The 25585-nt window shown below is 37.4% G+C and overlaps 2 protein-coding genes across 5 annotated transcripts; one reads left to right on the top strand and one right to left on the bottom strand.

Annotated features, from left to right (window-relative positions):
- Positions 1 to 9644: 9644 nt before the first annotated feature.
- LOC144710959 (putative beta-1,3-galactosyltransferase 1) lies at positions 9645 to 16215 on the top strand. Of its 4 annotated transcripts, none has more exons than XM_078584819.1 (11): positions 9645 to 10636; positions 11611 to 11772; positions 11860 to 11949; positions 12027 to 12160; positions 12436 to 12499; positions 13204 to 13276; positions 13349 to 13469; positions 13936 to 14023; positions 14108 to 14233; positions 15461 to 15570; positions 15670 to 16215. In XM_078584819.1, the coding sequence occupies exons 3-11, from the start codon at positions 11882 to 11884 to the stop codon at positions 15864 to 15866; spliced, it is 981 nt and encodes a 326-aa protein (XP_078440945.1). In that variant the 5' UTR covers positions 9645 to 10636; positions 11611 to 11772; positions 11860 to 11881; the 3' UTR covers positions 15867 to 16215. The 4 variants fall into 4 exon arrangements, with proteins under 4 accessions (XP_078440945.1, XP_078440944.1, XP_078440948.1 ...); XM_078584818.1 differs by having other exon boundaries at positions 9646 to 10636; positions 11664 to 11772; positions 11892 to 11944; XM_078584822.1 differs by having other exon boundaries at positions 9646 to 10636; positions 11860 to 11944.
- Positions 16216 to 20939: 4724 nt separating this feature from the next.
- Positions 20940 to 21895, bottom strand: LOC144711413 (uncharacterized). Its single transcript, XM_078585402.1, has 2 exons — positions 21330 to 21895; positions 20940 to 21229 (listed from the first exon to the last, which is right to left on the bottom strand). Exons 1-2 carry the CDS (start codon positions 21855 to 21857, stop codon positions 21143 to 21145), a joined length of 615 nt encoding a protein of 204 aa, XP_078441528.1. The 5' UTR covers positions 21858 to 21895; the 3' UTR covers positions 20940 to 21142.
- Positions 21896 to 25585: the final 3690 nt, after the last annotated feature.

Genomic DNA, 25585 nt, shown 5'->3' with positions numbered 1-25585 from the left:
TCCGATATCAGACATCGTCCCGGTTTTTTTTCCGGATATCGGATATCAGTTGTCCGATACGGGATATCGGACGGATAACGGTTTGTTTATAAGTATGTATCCGATGGTGAAGAGAAGTCGGTAGAGTATTATCCTCACTTGAAGATGGAGCAGGGTAACCCATCGCAATAATATGGGTCCCAAGAAATAAGCTTAAATTTATTCATTCTGATGAACTCTTTTTGTTGAATCAAAATAAAGTTCAGTTTTTTTGTGATGTGCCTTCGTTAAATATTTAGGAGTCTAAGTAACACTTGCATTTATGAAGTCATGATTGCATACTATGATAAAAATTCTAAGAAAGCTATGATAAAGTGGGATTACTATGATAAAAATTCTAAGAAAGCTAAACTAGATGATTATTAAGCCAAACCTTGCATTGGTACTCATGATTGCATACTCATATTGTGGCTTAAAGTTGTGGATAAAAAATATATACGCCTTCCAGAGATTGCAAAGCAGTTTCTCTCCATTTGTGCCATGAGCAATCCATTGGAGATTATTTTTTCTATAGGACGAGGGAACATGACCTTTTAAAGGTTATGATTAACAGATGAAACTAAATAAATCCTCATGACTATGAAATGTTGGTTTTTGGGAGTACAATGCGACATCCAATGTGCAGGAAGTCAAAGTAGGCACGTATAAATACTAGATATTATGTGATCATTTTAAGTATTATTGTTATTTCAAATATCCACCAGAGATAAGGGATAACAGATGTTATGGAAATATTTGAAATAAGAACTTGATGTGCTGAAAAATTGGATTGATATATCTTCTAATACATATTTGTAATGTGGGAAAGTCTTGGCAATATTTCTTTGATTCATAGCATATGACATATACTTGTATGTTCATCATTTATATTTACTTTTAGCTCTTACTTCCATTTATTGACTTTCAGAATGAGTTTGTGATTTACCTTTAGTCTTGACCGAGCTGAAATCAGACCTATTGATCTTAGACAGATTTAAACGAAAAATCAATAAATTATTGAAAAAATCAGCAATTTTTGAGAAATGGCCATTTTTCGAAAAGTGGTGTATAGGAATTAGAGTACCAGGGAATAAGTTTAAATTTATTATAGAAGTAAAAATTATAAAATTTAAAATTAGGATATCTTGAATATATTATCAAACTTGTAAAATAAGGTTTTGCTTAACCCGAGTAAATGAGCTCGAGGTGTTCTCAATCGGCGAAGCCTCCAACTCCAAGGTGTTCTCAATCGGTGAAGCCTCTAAAGCCTGAGGTGATCTCAATCAGTGATGCCTCTAGGTATTCTCAATCGGCGAAGCCTCTAAGGTGTTCTCAATCGGCGAAGACTCCATTGCCTTTTAGCTGAGGAGTTCTCAATCGGCGAAGCCTCCATTGCCTTTGTTGAGATGTTCTCAATCGGCGAAGCCTCCTTGGACTGAGCTGAGGAGTTCTCAATCGGCGAAGCCTCCCAGTACTGAGCTTAGGATTTCTTAATCGGCGACGCCTCACAGCCAATCCTTGCTCTCTCATATATTTGCATTCTATTTGCATAATCCTTTCTCTCTCATATATTTGCATTATAATTTTAACTTTTATAATATTTACTTCTATAATATATTTAAACTTATTCCCTAGTACTCTAACTCCTATACACCATTTTTCAAAAAATGGCCATTTTTCTAAATAATTGCTGATTTTTTCAATAATTTCAGATTTATTGATTTTTCGTTTAAATCTGTCTAAATCCTGGTTCTACCTCCTATTAAGTGCTTAGCCTGCTGTACATAGCAATTTATAATACAGGGATACATGGCTAGAAAATCGCCTTTTTCTCTACAACTGAGACTATACCAAATTTTGGTTAAAGGTTTAGGTGTATCCTAGTCAAAACTGAGACAGAAACCATCACACTCTTAAATGGGATAATATTCATGTGATAATGATCCAAAGAGATCTCACAATAACTAGGATTTGATAATAATTACCACAATTGGTAGGAATAAGAAATCATATACTAATTTTACAAACATATCGCCTAATTTTTAATACATAATTTTTAATATTGTAAGGGACTTATGTTTATAATATTTTTATCCTAATTTTCAGTTATAATCTCCTAAAATTTCAGTTATAATTTTTTACTAGATATATTAATTTATTTAAATATATATACACATATCTTATTTTTCTCATGATTACTTTCTTTTCCCTCTTGGCCAAAAATTCAAATGGATGAATGCATTTGGATACCTTTTCCCAAGTATTTGGACACCTAATTTCACAATTTCATGGCAAGGCTGGCCAGGCTGATATAATCTTATTATCAAAATTCATCTTCCATAAATACATCATTAGAATTACAAGACTTAAAATTCTCAACATTGTCTTAGTCTATTTATGGATATCATCAATTTTGATTAAGCCGATGATTTTAGATATGATGATTTAGTTATTATATGATCTCTTAGTTTATCCCATAAAAATATTTTTTATCATTTTATAAACGCATATTTTATAACATTATGATATCACATCTCTTAAAAATAAAAATTAATGTTATTGATGAAAAATATATAGATGGATGACTAAGTAGATAGATGAAAATGGATATATTGGAAATATAGAAGCACATATATATGGATCAATTTAAAGATAGATAAATATATAGAGAGGTATGAGAGAAGAAGGGTTGGGGGATGGACATTGGTCTAAATGGAGAGTAAAGGGAACTAAAAGGAAGGGAATTGAGTGGAAGAGAGAACAAAGGAACATAGAATGAGGAAGCATGGGAGTCGGCGCAAGTGGGAGGAAAGTTGAAGTCAGAACAAAAAAGCTTGAATGGGGGCCATCTTCGCTCCGGGTAAGGATAAGAGCATGAAAGTTGTGACATGAAAAGGCAGCAGAGGTTTGCAAGAAAGGAGTCAGATAGGAGTGGGGCATAGAAGAGCTAAACAAGAGAAGGATTAGTGGAGGGAGAGGGGAAAACTGAGGATGGAAAGTAATGGCCATGGGGAAGGGTATAGTGAAAGAGGTGCACAGGAAGTTCATTAAAAAGTAGGGAAGCAGAAACTGGGAGCATGAGCAGAATGAATCCAACTTGAAGAGAAAGGCGGAGTGGAAAGTGGGAAAGATGACATAAATTAACAAGATGGGGATACGGTACGACAGAATGTAACTTTTACTTTATTTATGTTTTATTTAACAGAAAGTTAATTTGGATATTTTATCTGTCAAATAACATCTCTCTGAATTTCCTACAATATCTTCTTGAAAGTTGAGGGAAGATTCCTCAATATTTTGCTTTGAGAGGTAAATTAGTTGATGCCATTTTAGTTTTTATATAAATATATTAACCTCTTTGGAGTCATATTAAGGTATACATATCCATGCACCCAACCAGGTAACTTGTTCAAATCAGAAGGTGAAGGCTATGAGTTTAGCCGAGATAAAGAAATGCCCTTTTGAAAAGGGGTGATTCAATAATGAAATGCTATAAATATCTCTCAAAAAATCAACCTAATGAGCCCAAATAGATATTTGAATGTAGTTGTTTAAGGAAACACGAGATTTATAGAGCAGAAACTTAAAGCGTAAATATTAGTTCTAATAAATCACATCACTTTTAAACTTCATGAACAACTATTTGGTCTTTGGAGCTCAATGTTCATGGATTTTAACTGACCATTCAGAATATACATTATAAAACTTATAACCTAGTGATCCACATCAAGTATAATATTTTCAATGAGCAGACCATGACTAGTAGAGCAGTTGGTCTGGATTGGAAGGAGGGGAAAACTACAAAGATAAATGATAAAATTGAAACTGACAGATAATAAAATATTTACAAAAAATGAAATAATAATGTTCTTATGAAAATAACCATTTAGTACATGTAAAAAAGGAAATAAACTAACTTAATTATCTATTTCGGAGAAATGACAAATGAAAAGATGATAGAAACACAAAAGATGGAATATAATGCAGTCTTATGTTCATGAAAGGTCGAATAAATAGACAAAAAATGTAGGAGGTGGCATTTTTTTAAACGTCACACTAGAAAAACAAGACACAATTCCAGAAACCAAAACAATTAGAAAGGGAAAAACAGAAGAAACTAAAAAATAAACATAAAAAATTATGGAGAGAATAATATAAATGTCACATCATAGAATGGAATTAAATAAAATGGGATGGCTAATATATTGACTTCAAAGGGAAAAAGTGAGTGTAAAAATGAAAAAAATCAATGAAGATCATAAAACAAAGAAAGAAAAGGAGGAAATGGAAGAATAGTAAATAGACACAAAGAATCACATTATAGATGATGCAGGCAAAAAAAGATAACTATAACACAACGGGGAATGGCTGTATTCATAAATCATAGGCATTGGAACAAAACATTCAAACAAACACAACTAACTGGGCAAAAGCTTTGTAGATAATAAATTTGAATTATGTTTTATTTCAAATTACATGTTAAATTTTATATAGGGTAATGAGTAAATTGTATGATATCAAAGACTTTAGCAATATTAGAAATAGAAATGAGAACAAATTGGTATAAAAAACCTAACATACCAATATGAATTGATACTTTTAATTTATTGTGCTATGAATAGCCTATGAGGGGGGGTTAAACTAGGCTTTCCTTTTAAATTTTACTTTAGATAATACTATAATCCTTGATTTCTCCTTATCTATATTTTAAATTGATGTGAAGGAGGAAGATGACACCCGAGATATTTATACAGGTTAGGGCTAGCCCCTTACTCGTGTCCTGGGGTATCCTACTGGATTTTCTTAATCAGTTCCTAACAAAGTCTTTATAACCTCCCAAGCAAAACAACATGGTAATAGGGATACACAAATATCTCCTATCTAGGAATTGAAAATGCAAATGATCTTGAGCCCCCTTAGCTTTTGAAGGTACACACACTTTCTCCCCTTCTTCCAATGGACCTCCCAGGATGCTCACAGCTGTCCCAATCTGTCTTCACTCAAAGATGTGTCTATCTCCTTACAAGAACCACTCACATAACAATGTCGAGTATTCAAGATAATTTGATAGTTGTTTTTATAAACACATGATATGCGATTGAAATTTTGACAAAATGAATATAAATGTCAGACTTGATACCTTTGAGTCGTGGAAGGCCCTGGTCACTGATAATATGTCTTAATATTCAATTGGAAATTTCTCTATCTCAATGAAATCTAATCTTTTGTCAATAAGCAGATATTTCTCTTTCAACTGTATTAAAGACACAAACTTAAACACTAAAAATAAGTACGTTTTTGCAGAATCTCGACAATGTAAGAACTATATTGACATTTAGCTCGATGAATTTCTATGAGTTGATGGAGTAGTTAACTTCAGTGAGATAAGTTTCAACATTAACAGATTATAACAAAGAATGGATGGATGGATTTATTTAGACTTGGCAATCTTATTTGGTGTTAAACAAACTGTTGAAGTTTTATTATTTGAATTCATAATCTCGAGATTTGAATGATACCTCAAATACATATTTCTTATGTGGTTTAATGCAGATAATATTTGAGTAATGAGACTTTACAAAAAGAATTCTGTTGAGGTCTCAAATTTTTTTCTCTAACATGTTGGGAAAATGATCAGCTGATTGAATGAAGATAAGAAGTTCTTGTGCAAGATTAGAAGAGAGAAAAGAAGGGTGATTGAGGAAAGCTACTTCCCTACTTCCCAATTGAATATTAAGAACTATTATCAGTGACCCTGGGCTTCCACAACTCAAAGGTATCAAGTCTGACATTTATATTCATTTTTCTGAAATTTCAATTGCATATCATGGTTTAATGAAAACATCTATCGAATTATCTTGAATACTCAACATTGTTATGGAAATCAAAAAAGCAATCAAGAGCCAAGAACACCACACTTCCCTACTTTGCATGTTTCTTTTTTTATGTTGACGATATCAAAAATACTGACTAAAACACCCCTACAACCTTATTGTAACAATTACTTCTTGCTGAGAGTAAAATTTGTAAGGATATTAGGCTCAATTGGAATTAAGTAATATTTATAAATTAAACACACAAATTTGCATTTATTACCATTCAGCTATGCATCTGAAATGTTACAAAAAATATGTTTGGCAACTCGAAATAACTCAAGATATTTATCATGTAAGCCTTTGTCCTTAAACTTTTTATTATTATTAGATAATAACTAGGAAAGCTATTAAACATTTTTGTCCTAGACCGTAATATTGACTTCTGACCACTATCTTGCTGATTCTTATAGTTAGGATTTACCTACACACTCTCCGGCACTTGGCACTATTGGCTTCGACAAGCCTTAACATGGATGAAAAAATCAAAACGATTCGCAGCGGAAGACTTTTGCGAATCTAACGACATAGATAAAATCATTAAATGAAGAACTTGTGCACAGATCGTATTTGTGATTTCCTAGGTCATAGAGGGAGACGAGTCAAGCTGCTCAATTGTGCATCCTCTAGAAATATCTAGACGATCCTCTAGAAACGTCGGATCTCCTCCTTCTCATTGACGAGCCCTGTTCAATCTTCATCGTCATCTTTACGCCATATCGATCACATCGGGCATGGAGAGGGGTGTTGGGAGAGGGGAGAAGAAGGGGAAGACCCATGAACAATTCTGGCCTGGGTGAATTTCATTTAGGGCCTTCCCCTATTTATACCAAGTGGGTATTTTTCATAAAACCCCCAAAACTTAAGTATGTCTGCCGACATCCAAAAGACCATTTGCGTGCGACCCTCTAGGCCCATGTATCAGTCTAGTTAACGACTCTAGCAACCCAATAACCTTTATTGGCCTTCCAAATTAATCAACTATATCATCATATAGATTAATTAACATCAGATTGATTCAACCCAATTGATATGTTGAGTCTCCAAAACATGGGGTGACAAGTTACACCTCGTACTCTAGAAGATACAAAGGAGTGTGTACTGACTCACTCATGGAGCTGGTTCATCATCAGTTACCGTGTATGTATAATCCCTCATCTACTTGATGCTCCTCGGATAACTTAGGGTATGGTCAACTGTGAAACCCTAATCAGTCATCTGAGTTAGTACTGATGCGTTTGAAAATCATCGGAGAACTCTTCTCCCAATATTCACTACCTTGGCCAAGAACTTCATCGCATCATCTTCCTTGAGCTATCACCTCTTATACCATGGTGAAAGATCCCATCTTAACCATTCAATCGTCTTCATGAACTTCTTGATGCAACCGAACTAAGACCGTTTAGAATCCCATGATTAGAGACTCGTTGGCCATAGTCAAAGTACAACCGTCCATCCACAAAACATCTTTAGTGGCTCAGGCCTAAGGACCACTTACACAACCGTAATGTGAATCCACCTGATTGACAGTTCGGTATGATACCATTCAGGGATTTTTACGGATCAATTCAGTGAACTATTTCCACTAAAGAGCCCCCACTATCTATCCTTAGTGTCTCCACACTAATGGCTATGGGACCAGCCATACTCATTATATAAGTGAGGCTAGATAGTGATATTCTATCCGGATATTTCGATGTCCTTCTTGTGTATCCTTATTACGATCTCCTTAATAATTCACTAAGTCAGGTCATGTATTCATAGACCTCGTTATAAGCATCACACATGCATTATAATGAATATGTTCTTTTAATGAATATGGAACGAGATGCAGAATGTGTGATTGGCTTGCCGACCACATATATTTCCATCAGGCGCTTGGTATTGTAAATTCATCAAAATTCCAAATGGAGATTCATGCTTATGCATCAATTTTCGGGTACGAAAAAAAGAGAGAGATAAAATTGATACAGGAACACTTAAAGTTGACATGAGTAGGAAAGATTCAATATTTGAATTTTGAAAAAAATATAAAATAATATTAGTGTATAGAGCTGAGTAGTGAGCAGAAGTTATGAATGATTTGATTAAAAAAAATCATCAAATCAATTAACTAAGGGTTTTTTTAATTAAAAATGGATATAGGATTGGTAGGATCCACATATAAACATATGCAATTTATACCAAAACTATTTTAAGAGTCAATTTATGAAAGTTTACATACACTAGACTACCATTGGAGTTTTATTCTGAGATAAAAAATGAATATTTTTTTTACAATAATTTAGTGTGGGAGCATCAAATTATCAGCATTTTGTCATTAAATCTAAAATGGGATATTATTTTATTTATCCTCGAACATAAACATAGGATTTTATGATATATTAAAATTACAACCTTTTTTGGGACTAATGAAAAGGAAAGCACTAGATTTTATGTATGATTTATAATATTGAGAACTCAATATTTTAGACCAAACCCCTTCTAGGAAATAATCTCCATGATTCGTAAGTTTATTACCATGGATTATGAAATGAAATCCTTTTCCGAACAAGGACTCATTAGTTCTTGTGCAGATGTTGATTTAGCCCATACAATACTCTTAACACATTCTGTGAGGCTGGCATGTTGGGGCATGGTGCTAATTTTTGTCTCTAAGATGAATGATAGGGTGCTCATTCTTTTCTCTATTTTCAAATAATGAAAACTCTACATTCCAAACTTCCAGTATTTTAAGTTAAGTAGTTCAATTCTATTCCTCTTTATTCATAAGTTCATCTTTGAGGCATTAAGTTGAGCCAAGTTAAATCAGTCCAATTATGATATTTAAATACTACCATTCAAATATTGTGTCATGAAGGTTTTTACACTATTTTTTATTTTGTATTAAATTCTCAATTAGCACAGGTATCTGCAAAAAAAACAGTTGATTCTTAGGGTAGAGTCACGATTTAGGTTGAATAAATATACATAATTTCCATAAATCCATTTTTTAATGTCTGAAAATTTTATATTCAATAAGTATTAGAAAAAAATATTTTCTACCCCCCTCCCCACATCTCTTGTCCAACCATTTCTCATTCTTTATAAATTGAAGTGACTTTAGTTGAATTGCTTTTTCAAAAGAAGAAAAAAATATTTCCAAAAGTGAAATATCTGAACCTATATTGAAACTTTTGGCATATCATCTTCTCCAATTGATATTTAACTTCTCCGTGTCTTCCATACTGTAATATTTTATAGATGCTCCATTGCCTAGTTTAATACTGAATTCATTAAGAGATAGTAGAGAATACTGGAGGCTGGGTCTGTTCCTTTCAAAGAGTTAATCTCCAGAGAAAGAACAAATTAAAAAATTCACAAGAAACACAGAATATTTGAAAAAGTAAGATGTCAAAGAGACCTTGATGATTAACTATTCATACCATGCTAACTATCTTACTCCCAATACCTAGAAAACATAAAATAAAGATGATCCCAAGCTCTTAAGTTACCATTTGTGTAAATAACTAGATTTATTGAACTTACATTATTTATAATTAATATCTTGCTAGAAATTCAAGCTAGGGGAACTACCAGTAAGGTTATTCAATGCTTGAACAATTCTTTAAAAAAACTTACATCTCCTTGTAAAAACAGTTGCTTACTCGAAGAACATTTGCAATTTTCTTTTGAAGGCAAGAACATTTGCAAGTGGGTGGTGGGGCCCAGTTTGGTAGTACATTTATTAGTCCGACGTCTCCCGCGTTGACATGAAACCCACGTTGAAAAATCTCTCTCTCTCTCTCTTCCCCTTCTTCTTCATCTGAATCTCTCTCTCCTCTGTCTCTCTCTCTTCTCTCTCTTCTCTCTCTTAACTGTCTTCTTCTTCTCCTGTCTCTCTTGCCTCTCTCTCCTCTCTCTCTCTCTCTCTTGCCTCTGTCTTCTCTCTCTCTTGCCTCTCTCTTCTTCTCTCTCTCTCTTGCCTCTCTCTTCCTCTCTCTCTTCTTCTTCTCTCTCTCTCTCTTACCTCTCTCTTCCTCTCTCTCTTCTTCTTCTTCTTCTTCTTCTTCTTCTCTCTCTCTCTCTCTCTTACCTCTGTCATCTTCTCTCTCTCCCTTGCCTCTCTTTTCTTCTCTCTCTCTTGCCTCTCTCTCCTCTCTCTCCCTTGCCTCTCTTCTTCTTCTTCTTCTTCTTCTTCTCTCTCTCTCTCTTGCATCTCTTCTCTCTCTCTCTCTATTCTTCTCTCTGTCTACTCTCTCTCTCTTTCTCTCTGTCTCCGCTCTCTCATCAGTTCTGCCTTTCACCCCTTCATCCCCCAACTCTCTCTCTCTAGCAATCTCTCTCTGATCATCTTCTCCGACCCTTTCTCTCTCTCTCTCTCTAATCTCTCTCTATAACGCCAATTGGAACCCCTCTTGAGTTCTGCCTTTCTCCCCTTTAACCCCCAATTCTCTCCCCGATCATCTCCTCCGACCCTTTCTCTCTCTTCTTCTCTCTATCTCATCTCTCTCTCTCTACGTCGCCAATTGGAACGCCTCTGAGTTCTGCCTTTCTCCCCTTCACCGCCCAATTTCTCTCTCTAGGAATCTCTCTCCGATCATCTTCTCCGACCCTTTTCTCTCTTTCTCTCTCTAGAAATCTCTCTTCAATCGTCTTAGAGTGATGAAGAGTGGAAAGGGCGCAGGCGACAGGAAGGGAACGCCAAAAAGGGTCGTTTTGATCGGCATCGTTTGCTTTCTTTTCGGAATTTTGTTCACCACCAGGTACCCATGAACATTCATTTTCTGATTTTTTTCTCTTCTTTATTTTCTTTTTAATTTTCATTTAAAGTATGAATTAGTTTTATGTGAATTCATTGTACGTCTTCATCCCGTAAGATATAGAGAAGTTAAAAAAAAATAATTTTAAGAGATAGAAAATGTTGTTTTCTTGGTCTACAGAAATGGAAAGTAGTGCGTTTGAAGCGGTACTGAAGGATGTTTTATGCTACAACATAATTAGTTACTCTTGAAATGGGGCTTAAATGTCTACCAATCCTACCTACCTACCCACCTACCTCTCTATCTATCTATTTAACTACATATCTATGTCTCTCTCTTCGTCTATCAATCTTTTTATCTATCCATCTATTTCTCTGTTAATCTTTCTTTGTACAATTCAATCAATCCATCCACCCATCTCATCCTTCTCATCCATCCATCCATGCACATTTCCATGCACCATCGATCAACCCATCCATTCATGCTTCCATGATCCCATCGTTTGATCAACCCATTCATCCATCAGTGCATCCATGCACCCATCGTTTGATCAACCCATCCATCCATCCATCCATCAATGCATCCATGCGCCCATCGTTTGATCAATCCATCCATCCATGCATTCATCCATCTATCAATCTATCCATTTATCAACCCATCCATCTCATCCATGTACCAATGCACCATCTCGATCAATCCATCCATCCGTCCATCTATCAGTCCATTCGTCAGTCTCATCCATCCATGCATTCATACACCCATCCACAAATCCATGCATCCATCCATCTATCTCATCCATCTATCCATCCATCTCATCCATTATCAACCTCAATTTAAAAAAGATAATTGGCATCTTCGATGAATAAATTATTCTAATTCACCATACAAATTCAGACAAAGACTGTTAATGTTATTAACATAAACTTCTTTTAGACTGTCAAGCTTTACATCTGAAGCGCTGTTGATAAGTTTTTCAGACATTAAACCATGTCAATGAAATGAATAACCATTGATTATCGGGAGCTGGCAGTGTCATCAGTCTTTGGGCTGGAAGCAATCTGGAGGTGACTGGCCGGATCTTGTTGGAGCGGAGGCGATCTGAGCAGGACGCAATCCTCAAAGATTGGGGCACGAAGCGGGTAATTATGCCTTTTCCTGAGCATTATGAATGCAAGATTTTGTTTCATTTCCTCGGAATTTGCGAGATTTTGTCTTCTGATCACCAGGATTTGTTTCATTCTCGGGTCGATGGTGACAGACACACTTCGAGGAGACCAATATGGAGGGCCTAAATCGTGCCGAGAACCAGCAGTAGGGTTGATTTTTTTTTACCTTTCTTTGTCTTACTGTTGTGAAATTTGGTGGGAACTTGTTCTTTATTTGTTTTTTTCAGATCTCTTGACGAGCTAGCCATGCATAATCTGACCTTCAGAAATCGGAAGAAGGCGTTCGTCGTAATTGGCATTAACACTGCATTCAGCAGCAGGAAGAGGAGGGATTCAATCAGGCGGACATGGATGCCACAGGGTATTGGTTTTCCTTATTTTTCCATTTTCCTTCTTTGTGGCAAAAAAATCCTTCATTAGTATATAAATTCCTTTACAAGGGATCCAAACGTCTTGCTTCTGAAAAACTATGCCTCCTTGAACTTCATTAATTTCATTGTAATAATGATAACGTTCCTCCTTTCTTTGGCTGTATTTTAGATTTCATTAATCTCTCACAGCTTACTCAATTTATCCTTATAGAAAACCATCCATCTACTTGCAAGATTAGTACCTTAATTCTCTTTCCCTTCCTAGGAAAATTTCTCAGACAGCTCGAGCAAGAGAAAGGTATTGTGGTAAGGTTCATGATTGGTCGAAGGTAATCACTCTTTACAGTTTATTTTTCAGTTTGAATCTCAGCCATCTTATGAATTCATCTAATTCCGATCAAGAACATGAGTAAAAAATAACTGCTTCTCCTCTTGCGCACCTGTTCTCATGATTTGGTCGCATTTTTAGATCTTTGCTCGATCCAAGTCATAGCTTGTTTTTAACTCGTTGAACTACACCATCTTTAAGCATCTAAACCGTTCATCTTGCTTGTGAATACACTAGAAAAAACACTATCGAAACATCATTGCTATCTGATACCTAATGTGACAGAAATTTACCGGAAAAGCAAGAGATGCTAGAGAATAAAAATGAAAGAGAGTGAAAATAGCTGCTTTCCCTCCATTCATTGCAGGATATGGCATTTATAACCTTATTAATCCAAGAAAAGAATATTGCATCTTTACTTCCCTACATCAGCACCAGCTTATAATCAAGCTGGTTATATGAGCCTGGTGGGCCCAGGCAAGATCAAGTTTACTCGGCATTAAGCTGCGGCTAGTTCCAGGGCTGGGCCATGGCTAAGGCTCATGGACGGATGACGGTTGGAACCCAATCCGTCATCAAACATTTCTCATTTAGTCTGATTTTTAATCAACGCATGGTTAGAATACCAATGATATCAATGATACGATCCCTCAGAAGACAGAAGCTTTTTAAATTCGATATGCTAATATTTTGCTCTTACTACAGCATTTCTCAGAATAGCATTTTGGACAAAGCTATGGACATGGAAGAGACCCTCCACAATGATATATTAAGGCTGGTGAGAATCTAAAATGACCATCTGAAGTATCTCCTTCCCATATTCTTTTTGAGTGAATCACTTTTTTTGCAGGATCACACAGAAGGCTACTATGAGCTTTCTGCGAAAACAAAATCATTCTTCTCAACTGCGGTCTTGGAGTGGGATGCTGACTTTTATGTCAAGGTTGATGATGACGTCCATGTAAATCTTGGTAAGACCAATTCAGTCTTGTTTTTCCGTTCCGTGCCATTTCCCGTGAGATGTATAATTAATATATCTTTTATTGGTTCTTGTGATAAAAGATACCTCTTTTACTGAAATTTTATTGTCTACCCCTTTTATTTATATTCTTTACATAAACGCAACTAAACGCATACAGGGAGAAAAATCAGACCAGCATTATGTTTTCTCATTTGGCTGAAGTAGGAGTCAGCGTGATCTGAATATTTAGGCTCATACCGTATTGATGTAAAACTCTGAAAATAGATCACCCTTCTGGATTGATGAATTTGCCGATGTATTTTTTAAAAATAACCGGTTCTATACACATGAATCATGATTTCCATTATGCTGTTACTATTTTCCTCAAAAAGGATGCCTGATCTATTGCACTAATCAATTCAATCTTCCATCTGTTCATATGATTGACTTACAACCTCTACTTTTTGCCAATTTAGGTGCTCTTGCAATGATACTTGCAAATTATTCCTCAACTCCTAGAACATATATTGGGTGTATGAAATCGGGGCCAGTTCTCTTCCAGAAGTATTCAACTTTGTCCATTGATTGGCCTTTAAGATTGATGACTACATTAAGCGTTGACCCTCTGATAAGTGGATTGTAATGCAGGAGCATGAAGTACCACGAGCCAGAGTACTTAAAGTTTGGGAGGAAGGGGAACCAATACTTCCTCCATGCAAGTGGGCAGATCTATGCGATTTCCAAGGATCTGGCTACATACATCTACATTAATCGGTTTGACCCTTTCATTATCCAGCCTCCATATCTATCAATGCAGAGGTCTCACGACCTTATCTCTTCTCTCGTTAATATTTCTCTCCATCCATCCGTCGTTAAGTTTCCTTAATTCATTTACATGAGAAGAAGGAGATGTACCCCGAGACAGAGTCCGGGCAAGTTTGTAAAGAAAGAGAAATATTCGGCACTTGCTGGTGCACAAGTCCAAAATAATGTAACAGCTGATCTGACGGATATGGAAAGGTGTCCTGAGGCATCCGAATTAAAAAGAGAGGCACTTTTGTTTTTTTATCGAACAAAATCTGAGACAGTGATTGGTTTATTGAGTAAAAAGAGTCTAACTCCAAAGGGTTGATATTCTAGCTTTTCTATCTCTGGTCGCTTAGTTCTGCGCTTCTCTTTTGGGATAGGCTCGGCTAAGCGGATGAAAGAAAAGAGAAGTTTCCACCTGAAGAAATACGACTTTCGGATACTTAAAAGGGGAGATAGCACTTCCGGTTATCAACTGGAGCTTCTCCATTTAAGGAAAATGACTCAAAATAACCCACTTCTTGGATTTTCCGATTCTTTCGAAAAATAAAAGAAAAGACTCCATACCTACCGGGGAGGTGAATTAGAGTGAAAGCAGCCTCTCGCCCGGGGGGAGTCCTCTGGGAGCCCTCTTTTTAACTGTTTCATTCTTTGACTTCCTTTTATTTACCCTAAAATAGAGGACTTCCTTACTTTTAGATTTACAAAAAGATGATACAAATCTTAGAAAGGCTGTTGAATAAAGGGGCCCCGTACCCTTCAATGCTTTTATTAATTTTCTTAAAACTGAAATTACAAATGAAACTCAAAGAGGGAATCTTGTAAAGTACGTTAGAACCTCTAATAAAAACATGAAGGGATATGGCGGTCACACGTCTGGATCTGGCAAGGAGCTGCATTTGGCTTGGACTTCTGTTGGAGAAAGGATCCTTCTCAGGTTTCTATGGGAATCTCAGGATCAATGAGCTTGCAGGGACTTTGGCATTTCCGAATATCTATATTTGGATTTATCTTCCATCAAATTTCAATACAGATTTAAACTACAATGCATCATCCATCTCCTTTTCTCCCCTTTCAAATCTTTCCTTTATCTGCCTCAAGGATATTTTTTTTATCTGCCTCTCTCTCTCTCTATCTTCTCTCTTTTTTTACTACAGATAAATATGGTGGATTGAGCCATTTCTCTCTTTACAGACACATTCTACACAAGTATGCGAATGAAGACGTCTCTCTTGGTGCCTGGCTCTTCGGCCTTGAAGTCAACCAAGTCAACGAGCCGAACATGTGCTGCCGAACTATCCCTTGTATGATCTCCATACATACCCAGAGTAAACTTTGTTTTAATGTCCCAGTTACAATTATTATTTAATATCCGCATCTTTTTTTATTTTTTTGGCTAACAGTGCCAAAAGTGGATCTCCAAGATCAGTTGCCTGACTGTGAGAGAAATACCAGAGAGGGCCATTTCTGCGCGGCATCATTTGATTGGAACTGCAGTGGTATCTGTAATTCAGTGGAGAGGATCGCAGACGTGCACAATAGATGTGGTGAAGGAGATGCAGCCATCTGGGGCATGCCCTCATTGATGAAAATCATATAAATATGGTAATTCAGCATACCATTTTTAGTCATGAATATCTTCTGATCTGAAGACGTGCTTGAAACCCTATTTTTTTTCCTGTCACTCTTTATGTGGATAGCCGTAAGGTTAGAGTGATCTTGGTAGTGACCCTGTTCTATATGGGATACACTCTCCTTGTTGGAGGGGAACTCCTAGGCATACGCAAGGTATTTGTGATAAGATAATTTTTATGCAGAGTTTGATTTCTGTACTCAATTTTGTATTTAATCATACAGCTTTCGAAATTCCTCATGGGTGAATTATCTTTGTTTCCTTGTTGTAAATTGTTTTCTGCTTTAAAATATTGATTATCAGATGTTGTTGTTTATTGATTGTGCTTTTCTAGTCTGAAATAAAGGTATCTTTTTTTGACATTGATACCAAAATTCTGAAAAAAAGGTTTGATAAAAGCTAAGCTGGTTTGTGTGTGAAAAGGGAAACCTAAGTGAGGGTAAACTAGGTTCTTTGAAATTCCTTCTAAGAAAAATCCTCTCAAAGAATTGTCAATAAACTTTGGTAGCATTTATAGAAACCTGGTAGAAAAAAGATATTTATATGACAAGGTTTCTTTTGACAGGTTCCGGCTAATCTTATCCTAGGTAGTTCTCTTGCCTTTCAATAGACATCTTTTCCTAAGTTGAAACCACATCAAATGGGTCCAAATAATCCCTGGCCAGAATAATAGAACTATCAAGGACAAAATGATAGAGCCATCTAAAAATAGGGAACATAGGAAATCCCTTATAATAGAAGGATAGAAAATATATCTTTAACGTTAGAAGAGTAATGTAAATTCAATAGCTCATTCGATTGAAGGCCGAAATTCAAACACATAAAAATAATTTATAAATTATTTTTAACATTTCCAAGTCACAAATTTATTTGCGCTTGGTTTTGAATATTCTTCAGTAATGTATAATACATGTACCATTCTATAAATATTGAAGAGCATTAAATCAACTATTCTTAATCTCTCTTAAATATTAATTGTGCATTGACAAGGCTATTTACTAGAAAAAGGAACTAAGATAAAGAAAGATTCTGTATACTGATGTTGGTCTGCTAATGCCAAAGTGTTGAGGTCAACATTCTCTCATTTAGACCATTGACATTGTGATTAGAGGACAACCTGGGCCCTTGCATATTAAAGCAGCAAGTACTCACTCCTCTTTTTCATTTCTTTTGGACTCATTTCATTAGTAGATAACCTTCCAAGACACCCCAAATATATTACCAGGGCTGACCAAGTATGAATGCATTGAAATAGTGATTTTTCTGTCATCGCTTTCAACTATAAGCATTAAAACTTGATAATGAGTCTTCGAGTCAATTCATGTGGAAGTGGGATTACAGGATGATACTTGTATTAGTGGATCTCAATAAGATATTGAGGCTGATATTAAATTTATAAACAGCATAATTTAACACTGAAGAACTTCACAAAAGAATAGACATATGAGACGCATCTTGGAGGATAAGTGGAAGAGAACAAATGATACTTAAGTTTTGATAATAAAAATTTCTAAAAAGTTTAAGAAACTTAGTTTATAGCGGATCTTCATTATCTCCAGGTTTAATGGTCCACTAACTAATACTATAAGAAGGCAAGTGGGAAATAAAATATTATACCCAATAGTCAGCTCTCAATGAATAATTAATAAGTATGGCCTTGCAAATCTACAAATGTGAAAAGATGATGGGATAGGACTACAAATCTTGTCTAACCTAAAAATTTTCCCTATCAGCAATAGAATATGGGTAAAGTGTCTTGTCTCTTATCCTACTCCAACCTGTCATCTATTAAAATTTGAAGATGGGTCCACATACCTTTATTGTTCTCTCCCTATTTTTCTTATCTGTTTCTCTCTCTGTATCCTCTCATTTGAAGGGGAAGACCAACCTTCTCATGTAAGTTTTGTCTAACCTAAACTTAGTTTATAGTGGATCCTTCCCTTACTGTCATCTGTCATCTGTCCTCAAAATAGGAATAGAGTGAAGGCCTTCATGCCTTCCATACTGTCTCACTATGCTATAGAGTGCTGGTGATCAACTCCAATTTCACGACCGTCTGTTCATTTCAAAAATCTTTTGGCTGGTGTTGATTCAAGTTCAGAATCAAAATCTCAAGTTTCATGAGAAAGATCACTTCCTAGAACATATTCTCCCTGCTCATAAAGTTATCTTGATATCTACTTTGGTATTTCCTTGATTTTTTAAAACATATACTCTCATATGTCTCAGTATATCAATGTGCACAATGCGATTATCAGAAATCCATTCTCATTATTCTGTGATTTTTAGTTTATAAATTTAAGTTAATGTGGGCCGTATAAAATACCATCGGAGTCTCCAGGTCCTATTTGACTTTCTGACTTTAGAGATCCTTTTTGTGTGGATAAACAAATATTTCATCATCTATTCCCATTGATGGGTATTCCTTGTCTCCTTTCTGCAAAAAAAACTCATCATCTCCCTCTATGAATCTCTCTTTTTCCTCATTATCTCAATTTTGCATTATCTATGTCTCTTTAACTTACCTCTCCTTTTCTCTTCTTCCTTTATATTTTTCTGTCTGAATTGCATTATTTCTATCCATTTAAATCTCTGTTTTTTCTCTCCTATCCATTAATCAGAAGTATTCCCTCATACCTTCCTATAATTATTTCCTTTGCCCCATATGGCTGCAAAGTATCTTGTAATCTCTCTCTCCTTTCCTCTCTTCTTCTCCGCATGGATAACTAGTGTATCTCTCTCCATCTCTCTATCATTATCACTGTATCTCTCTCCATCTCTCTCATTTTCTCTCTAAGTATAAAGCACAGAAAATCCATATTTAATAATCTCTTTCTCCTCTCCTTTTCTTTATCATAAATAATATTGCATTAAAACTCTCACCATATCTCTTCCTCTTCTTCAATCTCTAAGATTAAGTATGAATGCATTATCATCTCTCTCTCTCTCTATAGTTACTTTTCGCGCATCTTCCCTCTTTAGATAAAAAATATTACACCATCTATCTCTCCCTCTCTTCTCATCTTCTAAGATTAAATATCAATGCATCATCTTATTTCCTAAGTTTAAGAAGGAGAGTGAGTTAAAACTCTCACTTCTTCTCCACTCCCTAATATTAAATATCAATGCATCATCTCTCTGTCTCTATAGTTATTTGATACTAACCTCTCCCTCTATAAGGTTAAACACTAATGCATCATCATCTCTCTCTCCAATCTGTACAATCATTTTTTACTCATTTTCTCTCTTCAGATGAAAATAATATCGGGCCATCTCTCGTTCTATGGTTTGATACTCGCCTATACTTCCCTCTCTAATGTTAAACACTGATGCATCATCATCTATTCATTTTCTCTCTTCAGATGAAAAAAATATTTTCCGATCTACTAAGCCCACTAGGGTCATTATTGTCTTTTTGAATTCTCTTTTTGTTTCCCTTTAAAGATGTAGCCCTCGTGGAGGACAGGGCATAAGTTTGTAAGTAGTTATTTCCTCTTTATAGCTTTTCTTCCCCTCGATCGAGCCCAGCTCCTCCCAGTGACGTCTACACCACCACTCCACCCTCACCCTCGTCCCTTCGGCGTCGTCCATTCTGCTAGGATCAACTGTTCACAAGACGATCCCCTGGCTGGGGCCGTATCTAAATACTGTATCATCTCCCTCTCTGTGTGGTTCTTTGATACTTCTTTCTCCCTAAGACTTTGTATCATCTCTCTCTCTAAGACTAAACACGAGTGCATCATCATCATCTCTCTCTCTCTAAGACTAAACACGAGTGCATCATCATCTCTCTCTACAATCTGCACGGTCATTTTTTGCTCATTTTCTCTCTTCAGATGAAAAAAATATTGCATCCTCTCTCTCTCTCTCTCCATGGTTAATTTATACTCACTATTCTTCACTCTTTAAGACAAAATACTTGTCCATCATCATCATCTCTCTCTCTCTGTAATATCTACAGTTATTTTAACTCATTTTCTATCTTCAGAGGAAAAAAATATTGCATCATCTCTCGCGATGGTTATTTGATACTCTCCTCTTCTTCACCCTCTCCGAATAAATAATTAATGCATGATCATCTCTCTCTCTAATCTCTGTGGTTACTTTTTACTCATTTGGAGCATCTCTCTCTCTATCTATCCATCTCTCTCTAGCCTGGGATGATAAGCATGACTGATCATGCTAAAATTGAACTGCTTAATCATCCCTCTTTCACATGTTTACATGATCATCTCTCTCTCTCTAATTTCTACAGTTGCTTTTAACTCATTTGCACCATCTCTCTCTCTAGCATGGGACGATAAGCATGACTGATCATGCTAAAATTGAACCCCTTGGTCATCCCTCTTTCACACGTTTACATGATCATCTCTCTCTCTCTCTAATATCTACAGTTACTTTTAACTCATTTGCTCCATATCTCTCTCTCTAGCATGGGATGATAAGCATGACTGATCATGCTAAAATTGAACCGCTTGATCATAGCTCTCTCACACGTTTACATGATCATCTTCATCCACTATCTTTAGTTACTTTCAACTCATTTGCAGCATCTCTCTCTCCATCTATCCATCTCTCTCTCTAGGATGGGATGATAAGCATGACTGATCATGCCAAAATTGAGCTGTTTGATCATCCCTCTTTCACACGTTTACATGATCATCTCTTTCTCCAATATCTATAGTCACTTTTACCTCGTTTGCACCATCTCTCTCTCCATCTATCCATCTCTCTCTCTAGTATGGGATGATAAGCATGACTGATCATGCTAAAATTGAACCGCTTGATCATCCCTCTTTCAAACATTTACATGATCATCTCTCTCTCTACTATCTACAGTTACTTTCAACTCTTTTGCACCATCTCTCTCTCTCTCTATCCCTCTCTCTCTCTAGCATGGGATGATAAGCATGCCTGATCATGCCAAAATTGAACCGCTTGATCATCCCTCTTTCACACGTTTACATGATCATCTCTCTCTCCCATATCTATAGTCACTTTTACCTCGTTTGCACCATCTCTCTCTCTAGCATGGGATGATAAGCATGACTGATCATGCTAAAATTGAACCGCTTGATCATCCCTCTTTCAAACATTTACATGATCATCTCTGTCTCCAATATCTAGAGTTACTTTCAACTCATTTGAACCATCTCTCTCTCTATCAATCCATCTCTCTCTCTAGCATGGGATGATAATCGTGACTGATCATGCCAAAATTGAACCGTTTGATCATCCCTCTTTCACACGTTCAATCCGTCCACCCCGCACTGCTTGTACTCGAGCGATTGCTTCCTCGGGCTGATCACGATCGCGCAATCCACCGACACCTGCAAATTCCCCCCGATCGATCCCCCAATTTCAATCCAAGATCGAGAAATCTCCAATCCGGAACCAATCAAATCGGAATCAGAATCCAAAAAACCCTACCTGAACGCGCGGCGAGGTGAACCCCATCAACCGGATCTTCGCCCCGACATCACCCGCCACGCGAAACTCCACGCGATCATCGACGACCGCATCACGAACAAGCGCGCCTTGATCGGAAACATCGGCGCGATCCACGACCAATCTGGTCTCCAGGAGGCGAATCGAGTGGGCGGGCTGCTGGAATGGGGGCAATTCCGCGAACCCTAGCGGCAGGCCGCGGTACAAGACGGGGAAAGAGGCGGGGGAGAAGGAGATGGCGACCTTGTTAGGGTTTTCCGCCATGAAAAGCATGGAGAGGTTGAGGGAGAGGTGGGATTGGGGGGAGACGAGGAGGTAGCTGACGCGGACTTGCTGGAGGTCGAATTGGGGCTTCTTCGGCTTGAGAGCGAGCGCGATGGCGAGGGAAGCGGCAGCGATGGAGGCGGCGAGGAGGAAGAGGAGGAGGAAGAAGCAGCAGCAGCAGCCATTGAAGGAGGCCGAGGAGGACTTGGGCCGAGCTTGGTGGTGATGGATGGCAGTGTCCGCCATGGCAGAGAAGGAAGGACTTGGGACTTGTGTGCAAAGAAAGGGGCTTTCTTGGCTAGAGGTAAGCAGGGGTTGGCCAGAGGCAGGTAGGGTTTGGCTCGTCGTCGTCAACAGTCGTCGTCATCAACAAGAGTTGTCGTCAATAGGCATTGTCGTCGATAGTCATTGTCATCAACAGGAGTTGTCGTCAACAGTCGTCGTCGTCGACAGTCGTTGTCGTCAACAGTCGTCGTCGTCGACATTCATTGTCGTCAAAAGCAGTTGTCGTCAACAGTCGTCGTCATCGACAGTCGTCAACAGGAGTTGTCGTCAACAGTCGTCGTCGTCGACAGTCGTTGTCGTCGACAGTCGTTGTCGTCGACAGTCGTCGTCGTTGACAGTCAATGTCGTCAAGAGTCGTCGTCGTTGACAGTCAATGTCGTCAACAGGAGTTGTCGTCAACAGTCATCGTTGTTGAAAGTCAATGTCGTCAACAGGAGTTGTCGTCAACAGTCGTCGTCGTTAGCAGTCAATGTCGTCAACAGGAGTTGTCATCGGCAGTCGTCGTCGTTGACAGGAGGTGTCGTCAACAATCGTCGTCAACAGTCGTTGCCGTCCACACTCATTGTCGTCAACACGAGTTATCCTCAGCAGTCGTCGTCGTCAGTCAATGTCGTCAACAGGAGTTGTCGTCAAAAGTCGTCGTCAACAGTCATTGTCATCAACAGGAGTTGTCTCAATAGGCATTGTCGTCAACAGTCCTTGTCATCAACAGTCATTATCATCAACATGAGTTGGCGTCAACAGTCCTTGTCGTCAACAGTCCTTGTCGGCGACAGTCGTTGTTGTCAACAGGAGTTGTCGTCAATAAGCGTTGTCGTCAACAGTCCTTGTCGTCAACAGTCGTTGTCGTCAACATGCGTATTTCTCAACAGGCGTCATCATCAACATGTGTCATCGCCGTCAACATGCGTAGTTGTCAATAGGCATTGTCGTCAACATGCTTCATTGTGAACATACACTGTCATCAACAGGAGTTGTCCTCGATGGGCGTCATCATCAATAGGCATTGTCAACAATAGGCATTGTCATCAACATGCGTTTATGTCAACATGCATTGATGTCAACATGCGTTGTTGTCAGCAGGTATCATCGTCAACAAGTGTTGTCGTCAACATGCATTATCCTCAAAAGGCGGCGTTGACTACATGCATCGTTGTCAGCAGGTATCATTGTCAACATGCATCACCGTCAACATGCATCATCACCAACAGCTGTTGTCAACAGGCGTCGTCTTCAACAGACGTCGATGTTATCTGTCTGTGGAGTCCCTAAACTTTGAGGTTGCTCACATTGATGCCGACATCAATGTATATGCTGACATCTGCGATGATAGAGTCATTGCAGAGGAAGGAAATGTCGCATATCACAAAGTTTTCTTTTTTCTGTGTTTCGTGACTAGTGAACTTCGAGATCGGTTGTTCACGAATCAGTCATGCGTCCTCCCGTTGCTCCAGGTTTTCTTTCCCATCTTGCCATGGCTCCACTAGATGATTTCAAGTTTTCTCCATCATTCCTAATTATGTCGTCTCAATTAAATTCATATAAACTATTTAATCGCAAGAAAGACATTATAGTATCTATATATAATTACACTATTTAGTCTCCCATGATAAGTATGACTGATCCCATGGCTATTAGCATGGGAACAATTAAGATATGAAGTGGGGTTTACTCAAAATTGAATTGATTTGTATGAATTCCTAGATGATATTATACCAAAAGAGCAATCAGTTTGATTCACACCATAATTGTGTGATTGGTCCTTAAACTTGAGACGCCAAAGACCATTTGTGGAGGGACTATTGTACTTTGTCTATTTTATGACTTCCTATTCATGGATTTCGAAACTTTCGTGGTGCGGCTATATGATGAAAGTTTAATGTTGAAGATGTGATAGTCTGCTCTTGCTATATTAAGAGACAACTCATGGAAGATGATAAGATGAAGTCCTAAGCCAAAGTAGTTGAATAATAGGAGCATAATTTTTTGTTAATTGTTGAACGCATCAGCACTAACTTGGATGATTAATTAGAGTTTGACAATTGATCATACCCTAACTTTTCTATGGAGCATCAAGCTGATAAGGGACTGTATATGCATAACAACCAATGATAAACATGTGCTATGAGTACTCCTTTATATCTTCCAGAGTGTACCCAACAAGTTGGAGACTTCACTTATCGATTAGATTAGATCGATTCACTATTAATTAGTATATATGATGATATTATTAGTCAATTTGGAAGGACAGTAAAGGTTTTTGGATAATGTAGTCATTAAATTCACTGATAAATGGGCATAAAGTCATATGCAAATGGTCATTTGGTTGACCGACGTTATACTTAAAGAGTAGGGTTCTTTATGAAAAATTCCTACTTAGTCTAAACAAGGAAAAGCCCTTTATGGAATTCACTCAGGCTAGAACTGTTAAGGGCCTCCCCTTTGGCTCAAATCAATCCTCGACACCTGGCAAGCATTTGTCAAAATATCTCACTAAAGCTAACTATCGAACAACAATCAAAATGGATTGCAACATGGATTTCTACCAATAAACTGATGGAAATATATGTGGCCGGCAATTCAATCACACATTCCACATCTCTTTCCATGTTTATTAATACAACATATTCATTATAGTCCACGCGTGATGCTTATAATGAAGTCCATGAATACATGATCGTACCTAGTAAATTATGATGAGATCGTAATACGGAGCTTACTAGTATTTAAGCATGTGTTCTAAACATTCTTATTCTAAAAATACGCCACAAGGACATCGAAAGTATCCAATTAGAATAGCATTATCTAGCCCCACTCATATGATGAGTATGACCAGTCATGTAGCCATTAGTGAAGAGACAATAAGGATAGATAGTGGGTGCTCTTTACTGGAAAGAGTTCACTGAATTGATCTAATACGAATCCCTGAATAGTATTACACCGAACCGTCGATCAGGTCAATTCACCCAAGGTTTTGTTAGTCGTCCTTAGACCTGAGACACCAAAGACGTCGTGTGGACGGGAGTTGTACTTTGACTATGGCCAACGAGTCTCTAATCATGGGATTCTTAACGGTCTTAATTCGAGTACATCAAGAAGGTTACGAAGATGATTGAGTGGTCAAAATGGGATCGTCCACCCTCGGTATAAGCGGTGATAGCTCAAGGAAGACGATGCAATGAAGTCCTTGCCAAGGCAATAAAATATCAAAGAAGAATTCTCCGATGATTTCCAAACGCATCAATACTAACTCGGATGACCGATTAAGGTTTGACAGTTGACCGTACCCTAAGTTGTTTGAGGAGCGTCAAGTGGATGAGGGTCTACACATATATGGTAATCGATGACGAACAAATTCCAAGAGTGACTCGGTACACACCCCTTTGTATCTTTTGGAGCATGAGGTTTAGTTTGGCACCCCACGTGTTGGAGATTCAATATATCGATTGGGTTAAATCGATTTGATGTTAATTAATCTATATGATGATATAGTTAATGAATTTGGAAGGCCAATAAAGGTTATTGGGCCACTGGAGTCGTTAGCTAGGCTGATACATGGGCCTAGAGGGTCACACACAAATAGTTTTTAAGATGTCAGAAGATATACTTAAGTTTTGGGGGTTTTTATGAAAAATACCGACTTGGTACAAATAGGGGAAGGCCCTGAACGAAATTCACCCAGGCCAGAA

This window comes from Wolffia australiana, chromosome 13 (assembly GCF_029677425.1).
Source record: "Wolffia australiana isolate 7733 chromosome 13, ASM2967742v1".
Taxonomy (NCBI): domain Eukaryota; kingdom Viridiplantae; phylum Streptophyta; class Magnoliopsida; order Alismatales; family Araceae; genus Wolffia; species Wolffia australiana.
Note: the sequence above shows the minus strand (reverse complement) of the source record. Positions and strands in the feature narration are given on the sequence as shown.

Excerpts from the sequence above, each read along its gene's own strand:
- LOC144710959 (XM_078584818.1), top strand. The coding sequence starts at position 10,536 with ATGAAGAGTGGAAAGGGCGCAGGCGACAGGAAGGGAACGCCAAAAAGG. Across the intron at positions 11,773-11,891 it reads AAGATTGGGGCACGAAGCGG|ACACACTTCGAGGAGACCAA; the intron begins GTAATTATGCCT and ends CGATGGTGACAG. Across the intron at positions 15,571-15,669 it reads GTGCTGCCGAACTATCCCTT|TGCCAAAAGTGGATCTCCAA; the intron begins GTATGATCTCCA and ends TTTGGCTAACAG.
- LOC144711413 (XM_078585402.1), bottom strand. The coding sequence starts at position 21,857 with ATGGCGGACACTGCCATCCATCACCACCAAGCTCGGCCCAAGTCCTCC. Across the intron at positions 21,230-21,329 it reads TCACCTCGCCGCGCGTTCAG|GTGTCGGTGGATTGCGCGAT; the intron begins GTAGGGTTTTTT and ends GGGAATTTGCAG.